We start from the raw sequence: 26,120 nt of genomic DNA on the forward strand, positions 1-26,120 counted from the left end.
GGTTATTACATCACCTACTACCCAGCGGGTTACCAACCAGAATTTTTCACCAACCCCAGAAACATCTAAATTCCAACAAATTAGGGAGACCTCAAGAGACCAAAGTAGAGACTGAGGAAAGGAAGGAAGAATAGATGAAGCAGAGTGAGATCCACAGACATCAGCCTCCACCAATTCAATGACCAGAGGAAGAAGCAGATTGTGTTTGAATTTCGGTAGATGCTGGTGTGGTGGATCTGGCATGCATGAAAACCTCCACCAAACAACCCCCGGGCCCCGCTGGGGCCACCGGCCAGAGAGCAAACCCAGGAGCCAGGAGCACCCCTCACCCCAACACGGCCCGCGCCACAAGCCCAACACAGCAGAAACGGGGCACGGCAGGGCTGCCAAGCACCCCACCAGTTTATTCCAGTAAAATTGTGTAACGGCCGAGTCCAACAACTGGAACCAGTTAGACGTAGGTTTGAATGGAATCATTAAAAATATATATATATATTTTGGGGAAAACTTTCATTTTAATGGTGGCTATTCATCCTATTAGAGAAATGGGAAGATTATTCCAGCGCTCCAAGTCACAGTCAATGCAATCCAGAAGTGGAGTAAAGTTTAAATTGATTAAATTAGTTTATTTAAGTGAGATTTTTATCCCTAAGTATTTTAAATTACCTATAGGAAATGAGTGGTGTGGGTCCTGGCTTGCAGGGTTCCATGAATTTTCTGTAATAGGTAGTAGTGTTAATTTTGTGATAAATGTGAGAATTTAGTTATTAAGTGTCAGGTTCAAATGACAACTATAACTAACAAACAATGAGGAGAGAAGACGTTCCAGTTTCAGGTTACTTGCAAGGAGAACAGGAGAGACTGTGTACAAATCTCATCTATTCTAAAACAGCCTTCCTGTAAACCTCCCTTTTTATTCAAACTTGAGGTTCCTAGGTTACATGAGGTGATGCCTCTAAAAGGGGATGGGGTCATTCAGCAAGCAAGCATCACTCTATCTCTCTCTTGTTTACACTTCTTGCTTATTACCAAACACATACTGTATATCTTGATAAGCACTAATAGCACATCAGTTCAGCATATATTTTAATAGCAGAAAGGTCGTCTAAGGCTGTTTCGTCATATCTCTGATCTCCAGCAGGTCGTCAATTGAGGCTAAGTAGAGAGGAGCAGGTTTCAGTTCTCCTGCTTCTGACCTTTGCACAACAACAACACTTTCACAGCAATCATTAAATGTATAATAAAACATAATCAATCAGTTAAATCATAATAAAATCATCTGTTCCAAATTGTATTCCTACATTAAGTTAAACACTTCCCCTAACGAAATAGCAGGTTTTTCTAAATAAAGTAAAAATATAATCGGCATATAGAATAATTTTGTGTTCTGTTACCCCAGAGTGAATTCCTTAAATCCTTCTTTCTTGACGTAAAGCTAATGTAAGCGGCTCAATAAATATTGCAAATAATAAAGGGGACAGTGGGCATTCCTTTCTTGTGCCTCTCTGTAGAGTAAAACTCTGAGATATAATCCCATTAGTAGTAACTGTAGCTTTAGGAGAATCATATAATACTGACACCCAGGGAATAAATGACTTCCCAAAGCCAAATGTATTTAAAACAGCACAGAGGAAGGACCAGTTAACTTTGTCGAAGGCTTTTTCTGCATCCAATGATATAATAACTGCCTTTTTATCATGCCGCTGTAACATGCTAATAAGGTTAAAGAGACCCTTAATATTATTAGTAGAGTAACGACCTTTAATAATGGCTGTTTGGTTGCTATGAATGATTGTCGAGCTTACTGTTTCTAGTCTAGATGCGAAAGCCTTGCCGATAATTTTAATATCAGTGTTAATTAGTGAAATCGGACGGTAACTTGATGGAAGGGTGGGGTCTTTTTCTGGCTTTAATAAAAGTTTAATTGCTGCTGTATTCATGTGTAGACGTATGTAACCATTAGTTTTCATTTCTGTTACTACTCTTAAGAATAATGTAGCAAGCATTAACCAAAAGTGCTCAAAAAACATAGCCGGATAACCATCTGGACCGTGTGCTCTGCCATTAGGCATACTATCTAGAGCACCATACAACTCGTTTATTGTATATGTATCTTTATATTCAGTAGTTAACTGAGGTATATTTAGGCTACTTAGGAATGCCTCAATATGCTCAGGGTTAGGCTTGTTAGTTTCTGAGTATAGGCTGCAATAATAGTTATAAAAAATGTGATTAATTTCTTCTGGTGATTGTGTGCATTCACCAGTTGTCCCTTTAATAGCCCAAATTTACCTGATTTGTTATTATATTCAAAGTTGTTCTATCTCAATTAATGTATTATATCTGTCTTTTTAGATAACATATTGTCGAACTGTATTTTGGGATTTTGTAAGTCAGTCCAGTCCATATTTGGGTTTATTCCGTACTCATCTGTCAGTTTAATTTTATCTTCCAATTTTTTTTCAAATTTTTGATCCTGTTTCTTTTTATAAGATGAATATGATACAATTTTACCTCTAATTACCGCTTTCCCAGCTTCCCAGAGAAGAGATGGAGATAAGTCTGGAGAGTCATTTATTTCCTAAAAGTCTGCCCACTCTCTTATAATTGTGTCAAACTCTGCGTCATTTAGCAGTAAGATGTTAAAACGCCATATCGGGGGTGGTTTAAAGGTATAATCAACTTGTAGGGTAAGGGAGACTGGTGCATGGTCGCTAATAATAATAGGATGTATTTTTGTACCAATTTTATCAGCAATAGAATTATTTGTAAGATAAAAATCAATTCTTGAAAATGACCGGTGCACCACGGAAAATAAGGTAAATTCCTTCTTAGTTGGGTTTTTAAGTCTCCATCTGTCGACGAGGCCAAAATCATCCATATATTCCTTATACATGTTGTATTATTAGAACGATCTATTAATGGGTTTAAGACTGTGTTAAAGTCTCCTCCAATAATAGTAGTAGAGTTCGTTGCTAAATCAAACAGCTGAGATAAAAATTTATGGAAAAATGCCAGATCATCATTATTAGGGGCATATAAATAACCAAATGTATATATTTTATTAAAAATAGTCACCTGAATAATAACGTATCGGCCCTCTGGGTCTGTTACTGTATTATTTAGAGTAAAGAATAAATTCTTATGTACTGTATGAGTATACAGACTCCTCTTTGTCTACTGTTATAAGGTGCAGAGTACAATTGACTAAAATTCTTGTCAATAAGTAATTTTTCTTCAGATTGTATTGTTCATTCGGTAATTTTACCGATTCGACATGTCATCATCATTGCTCTCCTTTTTTTTTATATATTTTAATTTTTTTTTTGAAATTTTTTTTTTGTATGTGGGTGAATAAGTGTATGTGCGTGCGTGCGTGCGTGCGTGCATTCATTAGTTCACCTAAAACTTATAAAAAAAATAAAAATCCCATACCGTTTCCCTAAACCGAACACTTCCAGCCAGAGTTGTGAGGCCGTCAGGAAACCCGAGAAAGGACCAAAGAAAAGAAAGGAAAGTGAAATCCAGCACCGACCAGACACCACCCACCAGGCCACAAACCAGAGTCCTTCACCAACCCCAGAGACATCTAAATTTCAACAAATCAGGGAGACCTCAAGAGACCAAAGGAGAGACTGAGGAAAGGAAGGAAGGACAGACAAAGCAGAGTGAGATCCACAGACACCAGCCTCCACCAATTCAATGACCTGAGGAAGATTGTGTCTGAGTTTCGATAGATGCCGGTGTGGTGGATCTGGCGTGCATGAAAATCTCCACCAAAGAGGGGAGCCGTCGACCCCCGCCAGGACAGAGTAAGCGCAACACCTCAGGGCCCCCCAGGCACAAATGGGGGGGCACGGACAGGGCCCCAACCAATGCCCCCCCCCCACAAACAGTTTTGTGGTGCATTAAAATTGGAGGGGAGTTGTAGGGCGAAGACGGTGTTTCCACTCTAACCCCCCCCCCCCAACCCAAAGTGTGTTATGTGCTCTATATCTCTATAAAAGTGTATTGTGCAAAACTAGTGCAGTGAGTTAAGAGGAGCGACCAGCCCCCCCCAAACCGGCCCTTACACGGCACTGCACCGCAAACAGGATTGCTTACTGTAAGGGAAATCACAGAAAGGGCTCAGCAATACTTCCAGAAAACATTGTATGTGAACACAATCCACCGTACCACTCGCCGTTGCCAGAGGAAACTCTACAGTACAAAGAAGAAGCCATTTCTAAAGCAGACCGAGAAGTGCAGTTGTTTCTCTGGGCCAGGGGTCATTTAAAATAGAGTGTGGCAAAGTGGAAACCTGTTTTGTGGTCAGACCAATCACGATTTAAAGTTCTTTGTGGAAAACTGTGGCGCTATATCATACTGACTAAAGAGGACAAGGACAACCCAAGTTGTTATCAGCACTCAGTTTATAAGCCTGCATCTTTGATCGTATAGGGTTGTATGAGTGTGTGTGGCATGGGCAGCTTCCACATCTGAAAAGGCATCGCCAATGCAGAAAGGTATATTCAGATTTGAGAACAACATATGCTCCCTTTCAGACATCATCACTTTCAGTGAAGACCTTGCATTTTTCAACATGATAATGCCAGACCACATGCAGCACCGATTACAACATCATGGCTGCGTAGGAAAAGGATCCGGATATTGAAATGGCCAGCCTGCAGTCCACTTCTTTCACTTATAGAGCACATTTGGCGCATCATAAAGGGGAAGGCGCAACAAAGAAAGCCCAAGACAGTTGAACAGTTAGAGAGATCCGCGTTAGACAAGAATGGGACAGCGTTCCTATTTCTAAACTTGAGAAACTTGTCTCCTCGATCCCCAGACGTTTGCAGACTGTTGTAAGAAGAAGAGGGGATGCCGCACAGTGGTGAAAATGGCCTTGTCCCAACTTTTGTTTCGATTGGTTGACACCATGGAATTTAAAATCAACATGGTTTTCCCTTAAAATTATACATTTTCTCAGTTTAAACTTTTGACCTGTTCTCTATGTTCTATTTTAAATAAAATATTAAAATCTGGCACTTCCACATAATTGCATTCAGTTTTTATTCACAATTTGTATAGTGACCCAACTTTTTGGGAATTGGGTTTATATATATATATATATATATATATATATATACATATGTTTGTATGTTTAGCCAAATCTACTATGCTGACATTGAAAATAATGGACATAAACAAAAATAATTACAATATTGTAGATTTCACAGGTGCAAAAGTATGTGAACCTCTCATTAAATCGGCCATAGCACCTGCTTTTGCAATGAGAACTTCAGCCAAACACTTTCTTTAGTGATTTATCGGTATTTTACATCCACTTTGGGGGAATTTTTGCCACTCTTCCTTGCAAAATGCAGCCAGTTGAGAAAGGTTGGATGGGCATCTAGAATAAACTGCCCGCTTCAGGTCTCGCCAAAGTATTTTTAAATAATTTAAATCAGGATTTTAAATGGGCACATCCAGACCATGAATCTTGTTGTTCTTCAGCTATTCCTGGGTTGTATTGCTGGAATGTTTTGGATTATGGTCATGTTGCATGATCCATCGTCTACCAGGCTGTAATTTCACAAAGGACGGCTTCAGGTTATGTTCCAGGATTTCACAATATTCCTCTGAATTCATGATTCCCTGGATTATGTGTTGTCCAGGTCCTGAGGATGAAAAGCCAGCCCAGAATTTAACATTCTCACCCCCATGCTTCACTGTAGGGTGAAGGTTCTTTTGTTGGCATGCAGTGTTGACTTTTCAAACATGACTGTTTTAGTTGTGACCAAACTGTTCAATTTTGGACTCATCTGTCCACAGAAGGGACTTCCAAAAAGCTTCAATGTTGTTTAGGTACTCGCTGGCAAAGTTGAGATGGGCAGCTTTGATCTTTTTTGTGAGCAGGGGCTTCTACTTAGCAAGCCTTCCATGAAAGCCTTGTCGATTGACTTTTCTTCTGATTGTTGAATTATGCACGTGTCCCAGATGCAAAGAGGTCTGCAAATCCCTTGATGTGATGTTCGAGTTGGCTTTTTACCTGAATTAACATTTTTCTTGTGGTTCTTGCTGACATTTTAGAAGGTCATACACTTCTAGGCTGGATTGTAGTAATTTTAAGTTTTCTCTAGTTGCAGATGATCTACTTCACAGTGGAATGCTGAAGCTCTTTTTTTTTTGGATGACTTTATAGCTTTCCCCAGACAGATGTGCTGTCACTACCCACTTCCTGAGTTCCCCTGAGATTTCTCTCCCTCTCAGCATGACTGACCTGTATGGGTTCACCTGGGTAAGACTAAAGTGACGTGATTTCAGTCAGTGATGCACAATTTCTTTGCCAAACCTCTCATTTCATTGGTCTATTTCAGTGGTTAGTTTAGCTACCAATTTGTCCTACCTGATCCTACTTGACAGCTTGTTTTAAGCAATGCAGCTCAGGGTTCACTTACGTTTGGACCTACATGAATTGACCCAAAACTCTTTTTTAATGAAGTTTTGACTACACAATAGATTTTTATTTTTTTTTAAAGAACAATGCATTGAATTGATCAAGCTACACCTGTTATTTCATATAAAATGTAATGGTTCAGATTAAACAACAAATTCAGGTTGAATTTTTGGAAAGTCCAAATTGCTCAAGAGGTTCACAAACTGTGTGTGTGTATATATATATATATATATATATATATATATATATATATATATATATATATATATATATATATATATATAGTAAATAAGTGAGGGTCTTCTAATTTTAGAACTTTAGTTATACTTTCGCTGAAGGCCTTGTGAGGGTCTTCTAACTTTAGAACTTTAGTTATACTTTTGCTGAAGGCCTTAAAGTATATATATATATATATATATATATATATATATATATATATAAAGTATATAAGCGAGGGTCTTCTAACTTTAGTTATTCTTTCGCTGAAGGTGTTATACATTATTAACATTTTTAATTCTTTATTTCATATATTAACCATGTTGAAATGTTTTATAGATGTGAAGTAGGTAAAATAGTGTTTGAACTCAGTATAATTTGACCTTAAACTAAGCTGGTACACATTGTTTGGTCTAGAAGTTCCTTCTCAGTGTTCTGTGCGAAAACACATTCTTTTGTGAGAGAGAGCGCGCACTCCCACAACTCTACTACATTAGGAGCTGTCCAGTTCAACTTGTTTGTGAGATTTTGTTATGGGAAGAAGTACGAGAAGTGCCCTGAAAGTATATTTTGTCTTGAACACAGGTGCAACTGAGAATTCTGTTTTTGTAATCTGTTTTCGTCTCTTATATAACATATTTACTTATTCATGAGAGGAGGAGGAAGAGGTATTTTTCTTTTAGACTTGATTGTAATAAAAAGCTGGCTCTTCGAAGGAGGAGGGGCATTATTGATCTGAAACTGTTTTGAGTTTGATTCAATGATGTGACTGGAGATCTCCGGAATAAATCATCCTGCGCAGGGACTCTGTTCATGTCTTATCTCATCATTTGATTTATTGGACACGCAAAAGTATGGATTTTTTACATACAGCCTTCAAAGGCCTTAAAGTAATGTTTTTGATGGATTGTTAACAAACTATAAACAAGGGAACTACTGGGTATAACTCCACTCCATCCTATTCTGCAGTTCCTCTGATGAAGAAGACAAAGCGGATGAACGGGTGGACAGCGATGATCCAGAGGAGATGTTCCAGAACATTCAGTACCAGAAAGAGATCATCGCCAATATTCGCACAAGACCCTGGCCAATGAGACGCAAGCTCAAAGTCTTAAAGTATAGTCGTTTTTAATACATGTTTGGAATTAAGTTCATATGCCTTTATTACACTTGACAATTAGTATTTTTAAGTATGTTTTTTTAGTTAAAACAGTCTGTTTACAGTTAAGTAAGTTAAAATCTTACTCTAAAATTAATAAAGGTTTTGTGATGCCAATGGTTTGCTGCTATAATAGATTATGTAAATAATAATTTAGCTCTATAGAAAAAGAAAAAGAAAAATTAGTTGTCAACCAGAATGGAATGTAGGTGATTTTGATTTTCAGAATTAGAATCAAATTTATTGTCATTGCACATGCACAGGTACTGCACCGAAATTACACTCAAACCGTCCAAGAATCATGAAAAACAAAGACCAAAGAGACGGTGACAGGCCTGAAAGGCCTTGTCGGTATTCGCTCAAGTGCTTCAAGATCTTGGAATGAAGAAATTAGGGCTTTGTTAAAAAAAATCAAAAAATCGGATCGATTTTCCTTTCCGAGTTTGATATTGATTCATAAAACCATAAATTAACAAGAAAATATAATTTTAAAGCGTATAGGACAGTGTTGTTTTGAACAATATAATATACACGACAAAATGAGCGGCTTATCGAATTAAAACATATTAACCGAGTATTTCTTGATTTTTAAATTACCTGGGCAAAACCTGGCCGGTGGCGCGCTCCCAACGGCCGAATCGGATATGACGTAAGCAGAAGACAAGAAGACAGCGTCCCTGCTTTGCCTCTGCTGGCTTGCTTGTTGCTGTGTGTTTTATCGCCTCCTGAATTTCTATAATGCTGTCTCATTGCGTAGCCAGATATTGTTCTAATCGCAGGGAGGATGGCGTGAGCCTTTTTCGGTTCCCCAAAGACGCAGTTCTTCACGAAAAATGGACAAAGCAAGTACAACGGATTGGAGATAAATTGATGCCCACTCCAATGTCGGTGTTGTGCAGCGCACATTTCGAGGAAGACTCGTTTGACTCCTGGCTATGAAAGCAGTTACTGGGCTATAATGTGCAACACAACACCGTGCTTTTGCCAACAGCTGTGCCGACTCTGTTTTTAAGGAGCAAACAGAAAGGAACAACATCGACTGTAACAGCACCCATTGCAAAACAACAGTCGACAGCCATTATGAAAAGAGAAAGAAAACGGGTAAGAACTACAATCTAGAAATCATCGAAATCATGGTAAATGCCACATGTATTTTGTACTGGACAACTGGGAATTTATTTTGACAGTTTCCGAATTGAGAGAACTATTCAAGTTTCAACATGGTGGGGAGCGCCGAAGGATTTGTGAATGGCATGAAATAATAACACTTATGAGGGCATTAACATCCACTAGCACAGCAGGTTCTTTTAAAATCCTTACAATTACGTAGCATACACAAGTTTGCTATAACAACACAATCACATGAACAGAACTCTGTTATAATTAGGAGTTTCCGAGTGGTAAGGTCCATCTTCCCCATAGTACGTTAAGGCAGGGTTAAGTTTAGCAGCTCACGACAAAAATAAACACTGTCAAATTAATATACAGTCAATGAAAAGGTACTAATTTACAATGAGGAACTGCTAATTTTTCATTTGTTGTCAATTTTAATGTGTATTATGTATTGTGCTGTGTATCTATGTTGAAGGCATCATGCCCAAGTTCAAACTTTGTTTCAGATGGTGGATAAGATGCTTATGGAGTATGAGTCAAAGGAAACTGCTACACAGGCGACATGTTTGGAGTGTTTGCATTCAAAATGTGGGTAAATGTACTGTATAATACGCATGATTGATAACAAACCAATTTATATAAAAAAAAATAAAAATGAAAAACATCTAGTTTTCAAATTTGTCATGTACATGTAATTTACGAATGTATTTTACATTTTTTAAAGAATGAAATCGCTGTATTTTATAGGTCTAAACATTGCTGCATTTCAACATCATTTATTATTGAAATTGTTTATTTTCTTTTTTAAAGCAAAAAGAAGCTCATGTCACTCAAGCCTTGCCTTTAACACGAACTGTAGCAGTCTCGATTTGAGCTAAAGGACATAAATAGGGTAAATGTAGCTATTATCAAAGTTACTATTATCTCTAACAATATACTTTGCATGATACATATGTTTATGGAATTATATTTTCAGGAGTGCAGACAGTTTGGTCCAGGCAGAGCTCTTTGTTGACCGTGGCAAGTCAGACACTCCATGCAGAAAAAGAGTGGAACGAGAAGTCAACGGTGGCAGTTGAGACGCAGACAGAGTGGGCTGAAGAGATGGAGTCAGACTGCAGTGACATCCCCAATGAGACTGACGAAGATTACATACCTTCAGAAGCACTATACACCTTGGGGGACTCTGAGGATGATGGCACTGAGATGCCACCACCAAATAAGTGCCATGAGAGCACTGGGTACCCAGTGTACTTGATATTCTGGAGTTGTCTTGTGCAGCTGTTCTCGGACTGATGTAGTTGCCCTTTGTGTGGCTCTCGGCAGCTGTCATGGGATCGTAGCGAGAGTGGTACTTTGCTTCGCGTGGCACTGGAATGCAAGGATTGTCAACATTCCTTGAGTTGGAACAGTCAGCCTTACTTTGGGCGGATTGCTGCTGGCAACATCCTCTTGTCTGCTGTGATTTTGTTTGCCAAGGCAACTGTCTCAAAGGTTTTCCCTGTGCTCTCCCACATGGGTGTTGCGGTGATAATCACCGGTATATTCTCGCGCCATCAGCTTACCGTCCTGAGTGCAGCCAGCCGGCATCTTTGGTGGGCATGTCAGACCTGGATGATCAGCACTCTGCAGGCTGAAGGTGAAGGCCTGTGTGGCGGCGATTGCCGTGCTGATTCGCCAGGTCACAGTGCTAAGTTTGATACATACACCCTGATGGAACTGAGGAAGAAAGCCATCATCAACGTCCAGATTGTACAGGTTAGTTTGTTTGGGGAAGTTGTTTTTGCAAATTCATTATTTCAAATTTTGGAAGAATGCCGACTGTCCATTATTTAATAATATACAATGAACATTTGTTGCAGAGTAATGAAGTTGGAGGGAGCTTTTATACAGTGCAGGAGGGTCTGGAGTGGTGCCTACAGAAGGTGGAGAACTTTGTGAAAGTTAACACACTTGTCACGGACTGACATTTGTCTATCAACAAAATTATGAGGGTTCAATATCCACACATCATCCACCTGTTTGACATCTGGCACGCAGCAGAGAGTAAGGCTCATTTTGAATTGAGTCATTTATTTATAATTATAAATTTATTAACATTAGGCATGAAGAAGAAGTTGCAGCAGCTCGGTCAGACAAGACATTATTCACTGTGCCCTTGGATTTCCAGCATTGTGAACCACCTTTACTGGTCTGTGGTGTTCTCTGCTGGGAATGGTGTTCTTGCTCTTGACAAAAAAAAAAGAAAGAAAATTTGATGCTTCTTATAATTTTAAAAGGTATAAAGGTTGCTACAAAGCTGGAGAAGATCCTGCTCTCCGAGAGATTGTGTGACGACAACAAGCGGCTCTCTCATGATTGCCAAACATCCAACCTTGAGGCATTTCACAGCCTCCTCAACCACTTTGCACTGAAGATGATTTTTTTCAACTACACTGCTATGCTGTGCAGGTACAGTATGTATATCTTAATTTGGGAGACACTATTAAAAAAATTATGTAACATTACACTTCATGTATTTAATTTTTTTTCTTTTATTAACAGGTCCTACCTGGCAGCCTAGCATTTTAATGAAAATACACACCAGTGTGTGTTATCCCAAGTACAGGAAAGGTGCATTTATTCTGCCCAAAAACCTGGGGCAGCCAACATTTCGTATGTATTTTTTATTTTAATTATCTGCATCCACAATTAACTTATTCACTGCCATTGACAAGTATACATGTTCATTTTTTTCAACGGGGATGGGTCGGGGGGACATCTGATTCTGCGTCATTGTAAATTTAGATAGAAATTTTATGAAAATGCACACCGGTGTGTTATCCCAAGTACAGGAAAGGTGCATTTATTCTGCCCAAAATCCTGAGGCAGCCAACATTTCGTATGTATTTTTTATTTTAATTATCTGCATCCACAATTAACTTATTCACAAGTATACATGTTCATTTTTTTCAACGGGGATGGGTCGGGGGGACATCTGACTCTGCTTCATTGTAAATTTAGATAGAAATTTAACAACTTTACTGATGCACAACCACCAGTAAATGACGCCAATGTCCCATTTTAGATAACAGTTTGAAGGTTCAATGGGAGAAAAGGCTGAAATATGTGTATATAATAACTACCTTTTTTCTACTGCTCACACAACATAGTGGAAAAGAAGAAAACAAAAGTAGGAATAGAAATGAATGAATTAATTCTAATTATTTTGCATACATGTATAACACTATACAATAATTCAATGTGTATATTATTGCAGAATATGTGGAGGATCTTAAGAAGATTGTGGACAGCATCTGTCAGAGGGCCAATCTGGACGAGGACACACTCCTTGAAGAGCTGGTGCTGAACCAGGAAGTGGCAGAACGCCGACCCCTGTGTGCAGACTTTCAGAAGCCAGACAAGGCGGAGGCTGTGCGGGCACACATTTTGCGCTTTTCTTACCGTTTTCATTTACAGTGGAGTAGTAGCTGAGTTTTAGATATGACAATTTCAAACTCGGATATTGCAATCTTCGATCTTTAGTGACCAATTGTGGAAAGAACACTGAGCTATTGCCTTTCTAATCTGATAGTTGTTGTTTTTTGTGGGAGATGGATCACTGAATAGTTTGAGTAATGACTCGCAAGCAGCAAGTTGTACATTTGTAAAATGAAATTGTAAATTTATACGCATAACCGATTGTTCTCTAGTTGTTCATTTATTATACTTTGGATGAAAAGAAAAAGGCATGCAATCCTTTTGTGTAATTGTATTTATTTTTATCATATTTTGAGGTATCCTCATTGGATTGAAATGTTCAATCCAATTCGATGTTGAAATGTACGCCTGTCCAGGAACTGGTAGCACCAGAGGATAAACTGCCTGTAGGCAGTGTACCTCTTCCACCTGGAAATACAGAAAAATCCATATTAAATTATTCATCTTATTTTAAAATGCAAAACCAGTAATCATACTTACTGTTCCAAAATCGTCTCGGAAGTGTTGCTGGTAAGTAAAATAAGCGGTCTGGAGGACTTCCACATTGAGGCACACCGCTTCAAATGCCCAATGTGTCACAATGGGGTGGAGGACCCAAATGCAGGGATGCATGTAATACTGAAAACTATTTATTTAACAAAAACACTAACAGGTGAACTGGGCAAAACTTTAAATAAACAAAACCAGCAAAGTTATGAAAAGACCCAAAATCAAAGTAACAACAAAACACAAGAGTGGTGACAGTGACAATGATCCAACCAAGACTGAACGAAACCAGGGAACTAAATACAAGCCAACTGACGAGACAACGAGAGACACCTGGACAAGACACAAGTGGCTGGGGGAGATGATTGGATGACACAACGGAACAGGATGAGGAGTACAGGTGCAAACAACACCTAACAAGCAAGACAGGACACCAATCATAACAATGATGGGTGATACACCAGATCTGCTGCTGGGACTCCGACAACTCGGCCTTGACCTTTTGATGTTTGTGACAGCAAATATTCTCCATCACAGTTGCCATTGCACAGTTACCAGAGGAACACCTGAAAAGCACAGTCTTTTTTTGCCATTTATAACATTTACAAAGAATTTGTTCATTATTTGATAAATAATTGCATTATCTATTACAAACATTTCAGGAGAAAACAAAATGTCATGCATCTTTTGGGTATGAGGTCATTTTAATTTCGAAAATCCATGTTGTAGCCTTTTTCCATTAATTAATGTGAATTGAGTCTCACAGAGGTTGGCATGTGGCAATGTAAAAGGGTGGTTTACAGTGGTGGTTTACTTTTTACGAAGGTGAGTAAGCAGCATTTAGTCCATGGTTTCCATTTTAAAATGGAGAATAAGTTCTATTTTGCTACTACCAATATAAATGAGCTTTTAACTGTAACGAGTAAAGCATAAATAACAATCATGCATAAATAATCATTTGAGTGTACCGGTTGTGAGGATAATCGGTTAAGAAAATTGATGGATGGATGGATGAACTAAACCAAGCTACATTTTGGCCACAAAGCGTTTGCTATTTCACCCATAGGAAAATATAAACACCATTGTTAGTACATACTTTCCATTTTAAAATAAAGAGTAAGATTTACCATTCTGTGTTCTGGAGCCTGCCGATGTCGTCCTCTACCTCGGAAGCTTGAAGCTGGTCACGGCCACCTTCAGAGTCCGAAGTCGCACCAGTACCTTCATCTCGATACGGCTCAAACCGATACGGCTGGATACATTCCAGGACTGAAATGTCTTCGTCTGAAGACTGCTTGTCGTCAGCAATGTCAAATTCCAACTCTACACTTGATGTCGAGTCAGAAAGCACCTCACTATCCGTGTCGTACTCCGCCATGTCCACGTGTTGTTTTTGCCAACTATACCTGCCCATGTGTGGCCCGCTGACGTTATGCGTGTCCAGGCTCGGAAAAAGGGGGCATCACCAGTGAGCCGCTGTGATTTGGAAATTCACGAAAATATCTCATTTTTACAAGCCCTTGTCATTGCGTTTTTACCAAAGTAGTCATTGAAATCACATTATTTGTACTTGTGCTCTTTAAAAAAAAAAAAATGCTTTTAGGGTGACTTTTTCTCGTCTCTCATTCACTTTAAAGCCTGATTATATCTTACTGTTTTCTTGAAATTTATTGTTCACATGAATTTAAAAGTATATTCTTACATTTATGAAATACCTTAGTGCACTTAATGACAATTCATTTTTTTTTATTTCAATTATTGAATTGGAATTATGATTTTTTTTTAATCTCATCCATACTGATGTCAATGTTTGTGTAACACTTAAGTGATTATGACGTGTTATTTTCATTAAAAATAAATAAATAATTTAACCAGTTACTACCTCTGCAAAATGTAATTTGGAATTTAATATTTGTGTAGTTTTTTTAATCATGACCTGAATATTTAAGAATAATTGATGTTCCATATGTAATCAATATCGGATTGAACTGAAATGTATTGAATCAAATTGAAAAAATATAATCTAAATAGAATCGAACTGAAGTCTTGTGAATCAAAATTAAATCGATTGAGGAAATTTTAATCGATACCCTGCCCTAGAAGAAATCCAACAAGGTAAATGGGGTGGGGGAAAAAACAAGCTCTCGCCATGTTCCATCGGAGAGCATAGTAAGAACCTGGTAAGAAATAAAGAAAACATCGTAAAAAAACATCGCACATCGAACATATGACTGGGAAGCAGCTTAGTCTAAGAGCGCTCACCAGAATCTAGTGACCTTCACAAGGGGATAATTTGGGCCACAACTGAGGCGTTGAAAAAATGAATATGTATGTTTATGTGTCTTTGTGAGTGTATGTGGGATGTCAGTGTCAGAACACCGAGAGTCAAAGCATGGGATAGGCGTCCAGCCGTAGTTTTTGATACAGGGGTAAAGTTCAAATAACAGCTGTTTTGGGAGCATGCCGACAACATTTTGGTCAGACCTAGAGCCTCTCAGTTGAAGACTCAGTCAGGCTCCAATTAGCCAAATTAGCAATCACTTCGCTCGTGACGAGACACCAACTTCTCCTCAGTGGCAACCATTTTGCGAAGAAAGTCAAGCATCGCATCCATTTTATGATTGAGTTCACTCGTCGCATGAGTCTGAGTGTTGATCGCCCCACGCCATCCAGAATGACTGGCAGCTTGAACTCTCCTGATGAAGCTGCATTGGTCGGTTGGATTTTCCGATAAATCAGGTGCCCGCTAGCTCCAATCACCAGCATACCTGTTTTCAGGATTCCAATAATGTAGCTATCTTCCACCCACTCAATCGACACACCATTCACCACTTGTCCCAGGACTCTTAGGTGTACGAAGCAGAATGTCCCTGAGCGGCAAGAAGGCTCCCCTCACACATTGACTACGTTTACATGCAGGCAATAATCCTTTTAAAACCTGAATATTGGCAATATTCGGGTTTTGTAAGGCCATGTAAAACGCAAAAAAGACCCCTGAGTTATTCCTTTCAAAAGTCAGAATTTTTGCACATTTAAAAGCATTTGGAATCGATTGAACGGTGCATTGTTTTTCACTGTGCATATGCTCTTTATTTTCTTCTTAATCTTCTATTCTTATTCGCTTGTTTTAATTCGCAAGGAATCTTGGTCTTTGTAGTAACGACTTGTATGTGCAGCTCAGTCCCACTCGCTAAAGGAGCCTTGCTTGAATACATTGATTTCTCTGCTGCGTTTTCACATTATTTTGTGTCTTTATGGCGAAAACGCCACAGTTTGTACCAATTATACAAGTATACTAGACTAAGTGCAATTTCTGCAGAAATTGTGTGGGAATGCTGAATGCTAATAGCTGAATGCTAAGCTGAAGGATTTTGAAGAAAATTGAAAGATAAATTGAGTAAAAATTGCAAAGTATTAATTGTAGTGGAAAGGGTTGGGTTAGGGTTACCCTAATGAATAAAAAAACACTTGAACTGCAATCCCAGCATTCCCACAATAAGTGCGCGCTTCTGGCATGTAACCCACTGGAAATATTCAAGCCAGTGTAAACAAACGTGACGCTCGCAGCAAAGAACCATACTTCTGGAGCGAGGAGGACACCGACTATTTTATTAAGCGTGGTGAGTGACATAAATATGTATAATGAGAGTAACTGTCCGCCACGCATGTAAACGTGTAACCTCGATTATTTTACAAATCGGAATTCTGACCTTCAAGAGCAAATATGAAGTAAGGTTGGCCAACCGTGTTTTTGAGTAATACCAATGCCGCAGCAATGCCCTTGACAACAAAAATGCTTTTCTTCGACAATCTTTGGAAATCTTCAAAAGTGACATCACAAAGGGGAGTTGCGAGGGCAGTCAGCCATTGTACTGTATTGTTGATTGTCCCCTTGCATTGTTATTTGGTAAGATGACACGGCGCTGTGTGGCTGTGTACTGTTCTCAGTCAAAACAAAAGTTGTATGATTGGCCAAAAGATAATAGGGCACGTAAATGGACCGCTTTCATCTGTGTGGGAGCATTTCTGCTGACAGACAGCGGAACAGTGCCAACTTCTTGCTTATACACAGGAAATCTGGCCCTGGTTGAGGACTTGCAGGCATGAGAATCCGACACCTCAACTGAAAGATGATGTGAGTCTATTAGGTTTTCATGCCTGCCAGTCCGAAATTAGGGCCGGGTTTCCTGTATGAAATAGGATGTCATGGTGTCACTTCTTTGGCTTCATGGAACTGCACTAGAGCGAGTTACGCCACAATTTGTGAATGCTTGGGCTCAAGCTTGGGCTAAATGTGTATGCTTGCACCAATGTTGGAGCTTTTACAAAAGCAGCATAATTTCTTTTTATTTTTTATTTTTTATTTTTTTTGTTTTTTTCCAGGAGAGCTCAGTATTGTTCATTCGATTTGACATCATCATTGCTCTCATTTTTAAAAAAATAAATTAATTAAAAAAAAAAAAAAATTTTAAAAAAAAAAAAAAATTTTTTTTCTTTCTCTTTTGCGGCATAATTTCTGAGGAGCTGCACAGGAACGAGACTGACTCTGACAATATTACAATGACGAGAGAGGGAACCTGGCGTTTGATGGAGAAGTAGCCCAGCTATACGTTTCAGATACAGAAGATGAGGACTTTGACTTTTGAGGATTGATCAAAAGTAACGCGAGTACATTGTTAAATACTTAAATAAAATACAACCAAACTCAGTTTTACTCCGCTGCCTTTTTGAAAAACATAAGCTAGCAAGTGAAAACATGCTACCATATGTTTTGAGCTATGTATGTTTAACTGTAACTTAACGGTGTGCTTTATGGTCGTGAAAATACGGTAGATATTCTCATAGTGTTAATTTACAGCATGGCACACCATCGAATTTCAAACAATAATGCGTACCAATCTTCTAATCTCGAATGGTCTCGTCTCCACATCATGTCAGGTTGTCCGGGCACAACATTTTCAGTGTCCTGATCAACATCTGGCTTGTACATATATGGTCCAACATGTAACATGCTAACCTCTTCCTATTCTTCCAACTCTTCAAAGACTTGTATCTTCTCATTTAAGATCGACATATCTCTTTCTGAATCTATTTTTGACTGACTTTGTATACATTCTGTATTGAGCTCTGCTATTGTTGTCCCCGGTGTGACCTATCACTTCCAGGTTTGTTGGTCGCCAAGCTCTAACTTCGGAAAAACGATTGTTTTGTCAAATACACAAAATATAAAATTATTTTTTCATGCTTTATTTTTTCAACAATGTTTAATTACTTCATTTGTGACCCTTTTTGGCATTTTATGAAATTACCTCAAATTTGTTTTTTAACCTGAACATTGACTGCATGTAAACGTAGTCATAGATGCACAATTGGGAGAGCAATGCCGTCTTGGACCCCCTAGAGTCAATTTCTGCTTCCGCAATTTCAAGCATTGTCTGCGCTTCCACCAACCTGATTTTAATGTCTTCTTGTGCCGGTCCCAAGCCCGGATAAATACAGAGGGTTGTTTCAGGAAGGGCATCCAACGTAAAACTTTGGCACACTCAAACATGCAAATCAAATATATGACTTCCATATATATTGGTTGAGGCCCAGGTTAACAACGACCGCCATCGGTGCTGTTGACCTACAGGGTGCCGGTGGAAACTAGACGACTGTTGGTTGAAGAAGGAGAGGAGGAAGGTGTGTTCTTAGGAAGAAAGAGAAGAGGAACACCAATAGTTTAGGACTGAGAATAGAAACTTTGAATGTTGGAACTATGACAGGAAAAGGTAGAGAGCTGTTTGACATGATGCAGAGGAGGAAGGAGGACATACTGTATGTTCAGGAGACCAGGTGGAAAGGGAGCAAAACTAGAAGTTTAGGAGCAGGGTTCAAGTTATTATATCATGGTGTAAATAGGAAGAGAAATGGAGTAGGAGTTATCGTGAAGGAGAAGTTTGTTAGGAACGTCCTGGAGGTAAAAAGAGTGTCAGATAGTGATGAGCCTGAAGCTAGGAATCAAAGGTGTAATGATCAATGTTGTTAGTGGGTATGCGCCACAGGCAGGATGTGAGCTGGAGGAGAAGGAGAACTTTTGGTTGGAACTTGATGAAATGATGCAGAGTATCCCTAGAAATGAGAGAGTTGTCATTGGTGCAGACTTCAATGGACATCTTGGTGCAGGAAACAGGTGATGAGGAGGTGATGGGCAAGTTTGGTATCCAGGAGAGGAACGCAGTAGGACAGATGGTGGTTGACTTTGCAAAAAGAATGGAAATGGCTGTCGTGAATATTTTCTTCTAGAAGAGGCAGGAACATAGGGTGACCTACAAGAGTGGAGGTGGGAGTACACATGTAGGCTACATCTTGTATAGACGGTGTAATCTGAAGGAGATCAGCGACTGCAAAGTAGTGGAGAATGTAGCCAGACAGCATAGGATGGTAGTGTGTAGAATGACTGGTGGTGAGGAAGACAAAGACGGCAAAGGCAGAGCAAACGACAAAATGGTGGAAGATGAAAAAGGAAGAGTGTTGTATGACTTTCAGGAAAGAGTTGAAACTCTCTCGATGGTCAGGAGGTGCTTCCAGATGACTGGACAACTACAGCAAATGTGATCAGAGAGACAAGTAGGACAGTCCTTGGTGTGTCATCTGGAAGTAAAGGAGATAAGGAGACTTGGTGGTGGAATGAGAAAGCGCAGAATTGGATCCAGAGAAAGAGGTTAGCTAAGAAGTGGAACACTGAGAGGACTGAGAAAGTAGACAGGAGCACAGGGAAATACAGCGTAATGTGAAAGTGGAAGTGGAAAAGGCCAAACTAGGGGCTTACGATGACTTGTATGCTAGGTTGGACAGTAGGGAGGGAGAGACTGATCTATACAGGTTGGCAAGGCAAAGAGACAGAGATGGGAAGAGCAGAAGATGCAGAGGACAGGGTTAGATGGAGGCAACTGATTCGCTGTGGCAACCCCTGAAGGGAAAAGCCGAAAGGAAAAGAAGAAGAAGAATGGGAGCCATGTCGATCGGCAAGGAATCGGCTGCGTTCCATCTCACAATGGTGCAAAATCTGTATTCTATCTGCGCTAACCAAGCAAATACCAAAAGAAAGAAAACTCCACCCACGTGCATTGTTGGACTGTGTTTTGGACTACACTTGAGCTGGGCACGAAAATAGGGCCCAATGTCTCCAAGTCTGCCCTCTTTGATACTTGATGATTGCTTAATAATGGCCCTAAAATAAACAATATGTAGTAATTAAGTGATTTATCAAGGTTTAAGACTGTTTCACTGTCAAATTTCACAAAATGTGAGCAGCACTCTGACTAGCACAAAGTATGAAGAGAAGGCACTTGATAAGATTCTCAGATGTGCTGATAATGTGACATTTATGCATGTTTTGTTTGGGCAGGTTGTTATTACTGCAGAAATGTATTACCCCGATCAATAATCTGAAGCAATTATGCATTTTTACACCCCCTTTAATCTCAGGCTGAATGTGTGGGATCACTGCAATAAAAACTCATATATTATTCCACAAGTCCCAGAGTTAAGCCCCATTTTTTAATCAGTGTTTCCTTTAAGAAATGCACTTAGAGCAATACTGGGTAAATGGGGGCCCTTACAGTGGCGCATTGTGGAAAAAGCCAAGCCTACCAAATTCAAGGTCAGATTGAATCATTAAATTGTAATGGCTAATAATTTTAAATGATACAATTGATGAAGATGTAAGAACAGAATACCATTTACTCTCAATATATTGAATAAAGTCCAGACATCCTAATTACTAAACAATGCAAGAAAGGGAAAAAAAGAGCACGTTAGAGTGATGGATATTGGTATAACACATTCTTGGCACATGCACAGATATACTGATACGGCATCTGACAGCTAGACTTGATATGTGTTGCAGATATCTGTAATTCAGTTATACCTAGTCAAAAAGAACATTTCAGATACTACAACTACATTCTTCAAATCAGCAATTGCCATTTCAAATATCTGCAGTAGCATTCTACCTAGAACAAATGATGTCACTTTTGCCATTCATGTGTGAGGTTTGTCATTACAGATTCCTACAATTCATTTGCAAATATCTGCTATATGCACATGGATATCTGAAAACGAGCCCGAGCCACCTCAACTGGCTCCTCTCAATGCGAAGGAGTAGCGACTCGACCCTGAGTCCATCCCGGATGACCGAGCTTCTCACCCTTTCTCTAAGTGAGAGCCGGACACCCTGTGGAGGAAACTCATTTGTTCCCATAGGTGAGGGTAGGAACGTAGATCGACTGGTAAATCGAGAGCTTTGCTTTTTGGCTCAGCTCCTTCTTCACCACAACAGACCGATACAGAGTTTGCATCACTGCAGACGTACCAATCCGCCTGTCGATCTCCCGCTCTATTCTGCCCTCACTCGTGAACAAGACCCCAAGATACTTGAACTCCTCCACTTGGGGAAGGATCTCATCCCTGATCCGGAGAGGGCATGCCACCCTTTTCTGACTGAGGTCCATGGTCTCGGATTTGGAAGTGCTGATCTTCATCCCAACCGCTTCACACTCAGCTCCAAACTGCTCCAGTGAGAGTTGGAGATCACGGCTTGATGAAGCCAAAAGCACCACATCGTCTGCAAAAAGCAGAGATTCAATGCTGGGGCCACCAAACCTGGACCTAGAAATTATGTTCATAAAAGTTATTAACAGAATCGGTGACAAAGGGCAACCTTGGGGGAATCCAACCATCACTGAGAACGAATCCGACTTACTGCCGGCAAATGGACCAAGCTCTGACACTGACCGTACAGGGACCGAACAGCCCGTATCAGGGAGTTCGGTACCCCGTACTCCCGAAGCACTCCCCACAGGACTCCCCGAGGGACACAGCCAAACGCCTTCTCCAAATCCACAAAACACATATAGACTGGTTGGGCGAATGCCCATGCACCCTTGAGGACCATGCTGAGGGTGTAAAGCTGTTCCACTGTTTCATAGCCGGAACGAAAACCACACAGCTCCTTCTGAATCCAAGATTCGACTTCCCGATGGACCCTCCACTCCAGCACCCCTGTATAGACCTTATCAGGGAGGCTGAGGAGTGTAAGCCCTCTATAGTTGGAACACACCCTCCGGTCCCCTTTCTTTAAAAGGGGGACCACCACCCCGGTCTGCCAATCCAGAGACACTGTAGCTGATGTCCACACGATGTTGTAGAGGTCAACCACAACAGCCCCACAACATCCAGAGCCTTTAGGAACGCCGGGCGGATCTCATCCACCCCCGGGGCCTTGCCACCGCGGAGCTTTCCAACCACCTTATTGACTTCGACCCCAGAGATAAGAGAGCATACCTCAGAGTTCCCAGACTCTGCTTCCTCAAAGGAAGGCGTCACGGTGGAATTGAGGAGGACTCCGAAGTATTCTCCCCACCGACTCACGACGTCCCGAGTCAAGGTCAGCAGCACCCCATCTCCACTATACACAGTGTTAATGGTGCACTGCTTTCCTCTCCTGAGACGCCGGATGGTGGACCAGAATTTCCTCGAAGCCGACTGGAAGTCGTTTTCCATGGCTTCACCGAACTCCTCCCATGTCAAGTTTTTTCCCCAGCGACCGCCGAAGCTACATTCCACTTGGCCAGCCGGTACCCGTCAGCTGCCTCTGGAGTCCCATAGGCCAAAAAGGCCCGGTAGGCCTCTTTCTTCAGCTTGACGGCATCCCTTACCGCTGGTGTCCAACAGCGGGTTTGGGGATTGCTGCCACGACAGGCATCGACCACCTTACAGCCACAGCTCCAATCAGCCGCCTCAACAACGGAGGCGCGGAACATGGCCTACTCGGACCCAATTTGCCTCGCCTCCCGCGGGACAAAATTGAAGACCGGCATCTTCTCCCACCATCTGAGCCAACACACCACCAGGTGGTGATCAGTTGACAGCTCCGCCCCTCTCTTCACCCGGGGGTCCAGCAGCCGCTCATCCGATGACACGACTACAAAGTCGATTACTAAACTGCAGCCTAGATTGTCCTGGTGCCAAGTGCACATATGGACACCGCGATGTTTGAACATGGTGTTCGTTATGGACAATCTGTGATGATCACAAAAGTCCAATAACAGAACACCGCTCGGGTTCTGATCGGGGGGCTGTTTCTCCAAATTATGCCCCTCCAGGTCTCAATGTCATTGCTCACGTGAGTGTTGAAGTCCCCCAGCAGAACGAGGGAGTCCCAGAGGGAGCGCTCTCTAGCACACCCTCCAAGGACTCCAAAATGGGTGGGTATGCTAAGCTGCTGTTCGGTATATAGGCACAACAGCCAGAAAGCGTCCCCCCACCCGAAGGCGGAGGGAGGCGTTGGTAAACCCCAACGTACAGGCGCCAAGCTGGGGGGCAATAAGTATGCCCACACCTGCTCTGCGCCTCTCACCGTAGACAACTCCAGAGTAGAAGAGAGTCCAACCCCTAACGAGAGGATACGTACCAGAACCCAACCTGTGTGTGGAGGCATGTCCGACTATATCTAGTCGGTACTATCTCGGCCTCGCACACCAGCAAGGGGTCCTTCCCTGAGAGGTGACATTCCATGTCCCCAGAGCTAGCTTCAGTAGCCGGGTGTCGGACCGCCAAGGTCCCCGCCTCTGGCTGCCGTCCAGCTCACTGCGCACCCGACCCCTTTTGGCCCCTCCCACAGGTGGTGAGCCCATGGGAAATCAATTAATTGCACAATAATAAGAAATTAGCTCTATAAGTTTGCCGGGCTCGATAATTCTCAGCCATGTACATTTGTGTTTGTTTACATACGTCATCAACATTCGCGCTGCTACGTTGCTTCAGTCAGTCATTGCTCACCATCGTGCTCATACACACACGCACTCGCAAACACTGAGGGTAAAGCGGCTTTTAAAACCAGTTTAAACATTTTGGTTTGCATCGGGTCTTCATGAGCACACGGAATTCTCTTTCTCATTTGTGAGCCGCGGCATTAGCGCTGCTAATATTCATGTAGAATTATTGCTCGTAGCGCACCACAGCTGTGAGTGTTGTTTTTATTCATTGCTTGTGCTTCAAAGTTTAAAGCTCAGTGAGATACGGCCCTTTACCAAAGACACTAGGTAATAAGTTAACTTTCCTGTCACGACTGACTCCAAAACCGTGCTTAGCGTAAAGACCAGTGAAACATCTTGCCACACACTCTGGGAGGCGGGGCAATTGGCACATCAGATTCCATTCATTCATGGGACATTTCATTCACTTTACCATTTACGCTAATTGTTCTCATGAATCTATAAATACATATGGGACCACAATTGGTGCAAAGTTAGGCAGAGACTTTGAGTACCAGGAGACTAGACCAGAGAATGATCACAGGGCTACAGCGCCAGACGGAGGTGGGGCTTTTAGAACAGCACCAATGTAATCTTGGTCAGGAAGGATGCCATCTGCAGTGATAGTATGACCAAGGAAGTGTAAGGAGATTTTCCAAAAGTGGCATTTGTTCTCATTGAACCTCCTTCACCTGATGCTGCTCATCAGGGGTGTTGCCATAGACAACAAATAATTATGGGACCATCATTTTCTGGAAGGCTGAGGGAGCAGATACAACACTGTAAAGAACCCTGCAGATTCTGAATAGACAACCATATGTGACAAATGCTGTGAGGCCTGGCAAAATAATATTTTATAATCACAGCACAGCTTCTGGGCATGAAATGAACACGCTGGCAACATTTTGTTGCATCAATCTCTTCAAGAATGGCCTATTTTAGAGGCTGGATGTAGAGTGATGCTCAACTTTCCTCATCAGAATTCCCCATACGTGTTCAATTGGGTTCAGATCAGGAAACATACTTGGCCACTGAATCACTTTTACCCGGTTCTTCTTCAGAGATCCAACAGTGGCCTTAGATGTGTGCTTAGGATCATTATCATGTTGGGAAAGTGCACGACGACCAAGGGCACTGAGTGATGGCAGCATATTTTCTTTCAGTATTGAGCAATACAGCTGTGAATTCATGCCATTAATTAAATTCTGCTCCCCGACACCAGCAGTACTCATGCAAATTCACATGAGGACACTACCACCACCATGTTTCACTGTTGGCACCACACATTTTCCTTGTATTCCTCACCTTTGTGACGCCATCAGTTCAAAAAACTTTTATCTTGGTCTCATCACTCCAGAGTACAGAGTCCCAGTAGTCTTCATCTTTGTCAGCATGGGCCCTGGCAAACTCTAGGCGCGCGTTTTTGTGCCTGGACTTTAGGAGAGGCTTCCTCCATGGATGGCACCCATGCATGCCATTCCTCTGCAGTGAACGCCATATTTTGTCATGGGAAATAGTCACCCCAGTTTGGCTTTCTATTTCCTTAGATAACTGCAGCGAACTTACATGTCGATTTTCTTCCACCCTTCTCATCAGAAGACGCTGCTGTTGAATTGTTAACATCCGTGGACGACCTGGACGTCTCTGTGAGATGGTTACAGTTCCATCTTTTTTACATTTTTCTACCACTTTTGCTACAACATTCTGACTGATAAGTAAAGTTTTGCTGATTTTCTTGTAGCCTTCAACTTTGCTGTGTAAAGAAATTATTTTCTTTCTCAGATCTTGTGATATTTCTCTTCCATGTGGTGCCATTGCTAACATCATTAAATGGGAAACTGTTTTCTTTAAGTAACACCCCATTTATAGTCAACTGTCTGCTTGACACCCGTGTAATGAATTACGAGACTCTATTAGACGTATCTAGTCTAAAATTTGGGCTTTTTGGTGATGAAACTCTACAGTACAAAAATAAGCCATTTTTAAAGCAGACTAAGAAGCGCAGGTTTCTCTGGGCCAGGGGTTGTTTAAAATGGAGTGTGGCAAAGTGGAAACCTGTTTTGTAGCCAGACCAATCACGATTCAAAGTTCTTTGTGGGAAACTGGGGTGCTATATCATAGTGACTAAAGTGGACAAGGACAACCCAAGTTGTTATCAGCACTCAGTTTATAAGCCTGCATCTGTGATCGTACAGGGTTGCATGAGTGCGTGCGCCATGGGCAGCTTCCACACCTGGAAAGGCATCGTCAATGCAGAAAGATATATTCAGATTCGAGAACAACATACAGTATGCTCCCTTCAGACATCATCACTTTCAGAGGAGATCTTGCATTTCTCAACACGATAATGCCAGACCACATGCAGCACCAATTACAACATCATGGCTGCGTAGGAAAAGGATCTGGGTATTGAAATTGCCAGCCT

General features: G+C 41.1%; 1 protein-coding gene across 11 annotated transcripts in view; it reads left to right on the plus strand.

The window, feature by feature from the left end:
* The window catches only part of tmc3 (transmembrane channel like 3), a 212,202-nt gene that overhangs the window by 26,538 nt on the left and 159,544 nt on the right, over positions 1 to 26,120 (plus strand). For 9 of the 11 annotated variants that reach the window (XR_013293749.1, XR_013293751.1, XR_013293750.1 and 6 more), the window contains exon 2: positions 7,628 to 7,774. Coding sequence is in view for 8 of the 11 variants with exons in the window: in XM_077562797.1 (XP_077418923.1) it covers positions 7,628 to 7,774 (147 nt within the window). In the remaining 3 variants the exon portion in view is untranslated. Of the gene's footprint in view, positions 1 to 256; positions 458 to 6,176; positions 6,284 to 7,627; positions 7,775 to 26,120 lie in introns of those variants that run through there. The other 2 variants (XM_077562801.1, XM_077562799.1) reach the window with 2 other exon arrangements.

Source organism: Vanacampus margaritifer, chromosome 4 (assembly GCF_051991255.1).
Source record: "Vanacampus margaritifer isolate UIUO_Vmar chromosome 4, RoL_Vmar_1.0, whole genome shotgun sequence".
Taxonomy (NCBI): Eukaryota; Metazoa; Chordata; class Actinopteri; order Syngnathiformes; family Syngnathidae; genus Vanacampus; species Vanacampus margaritifer.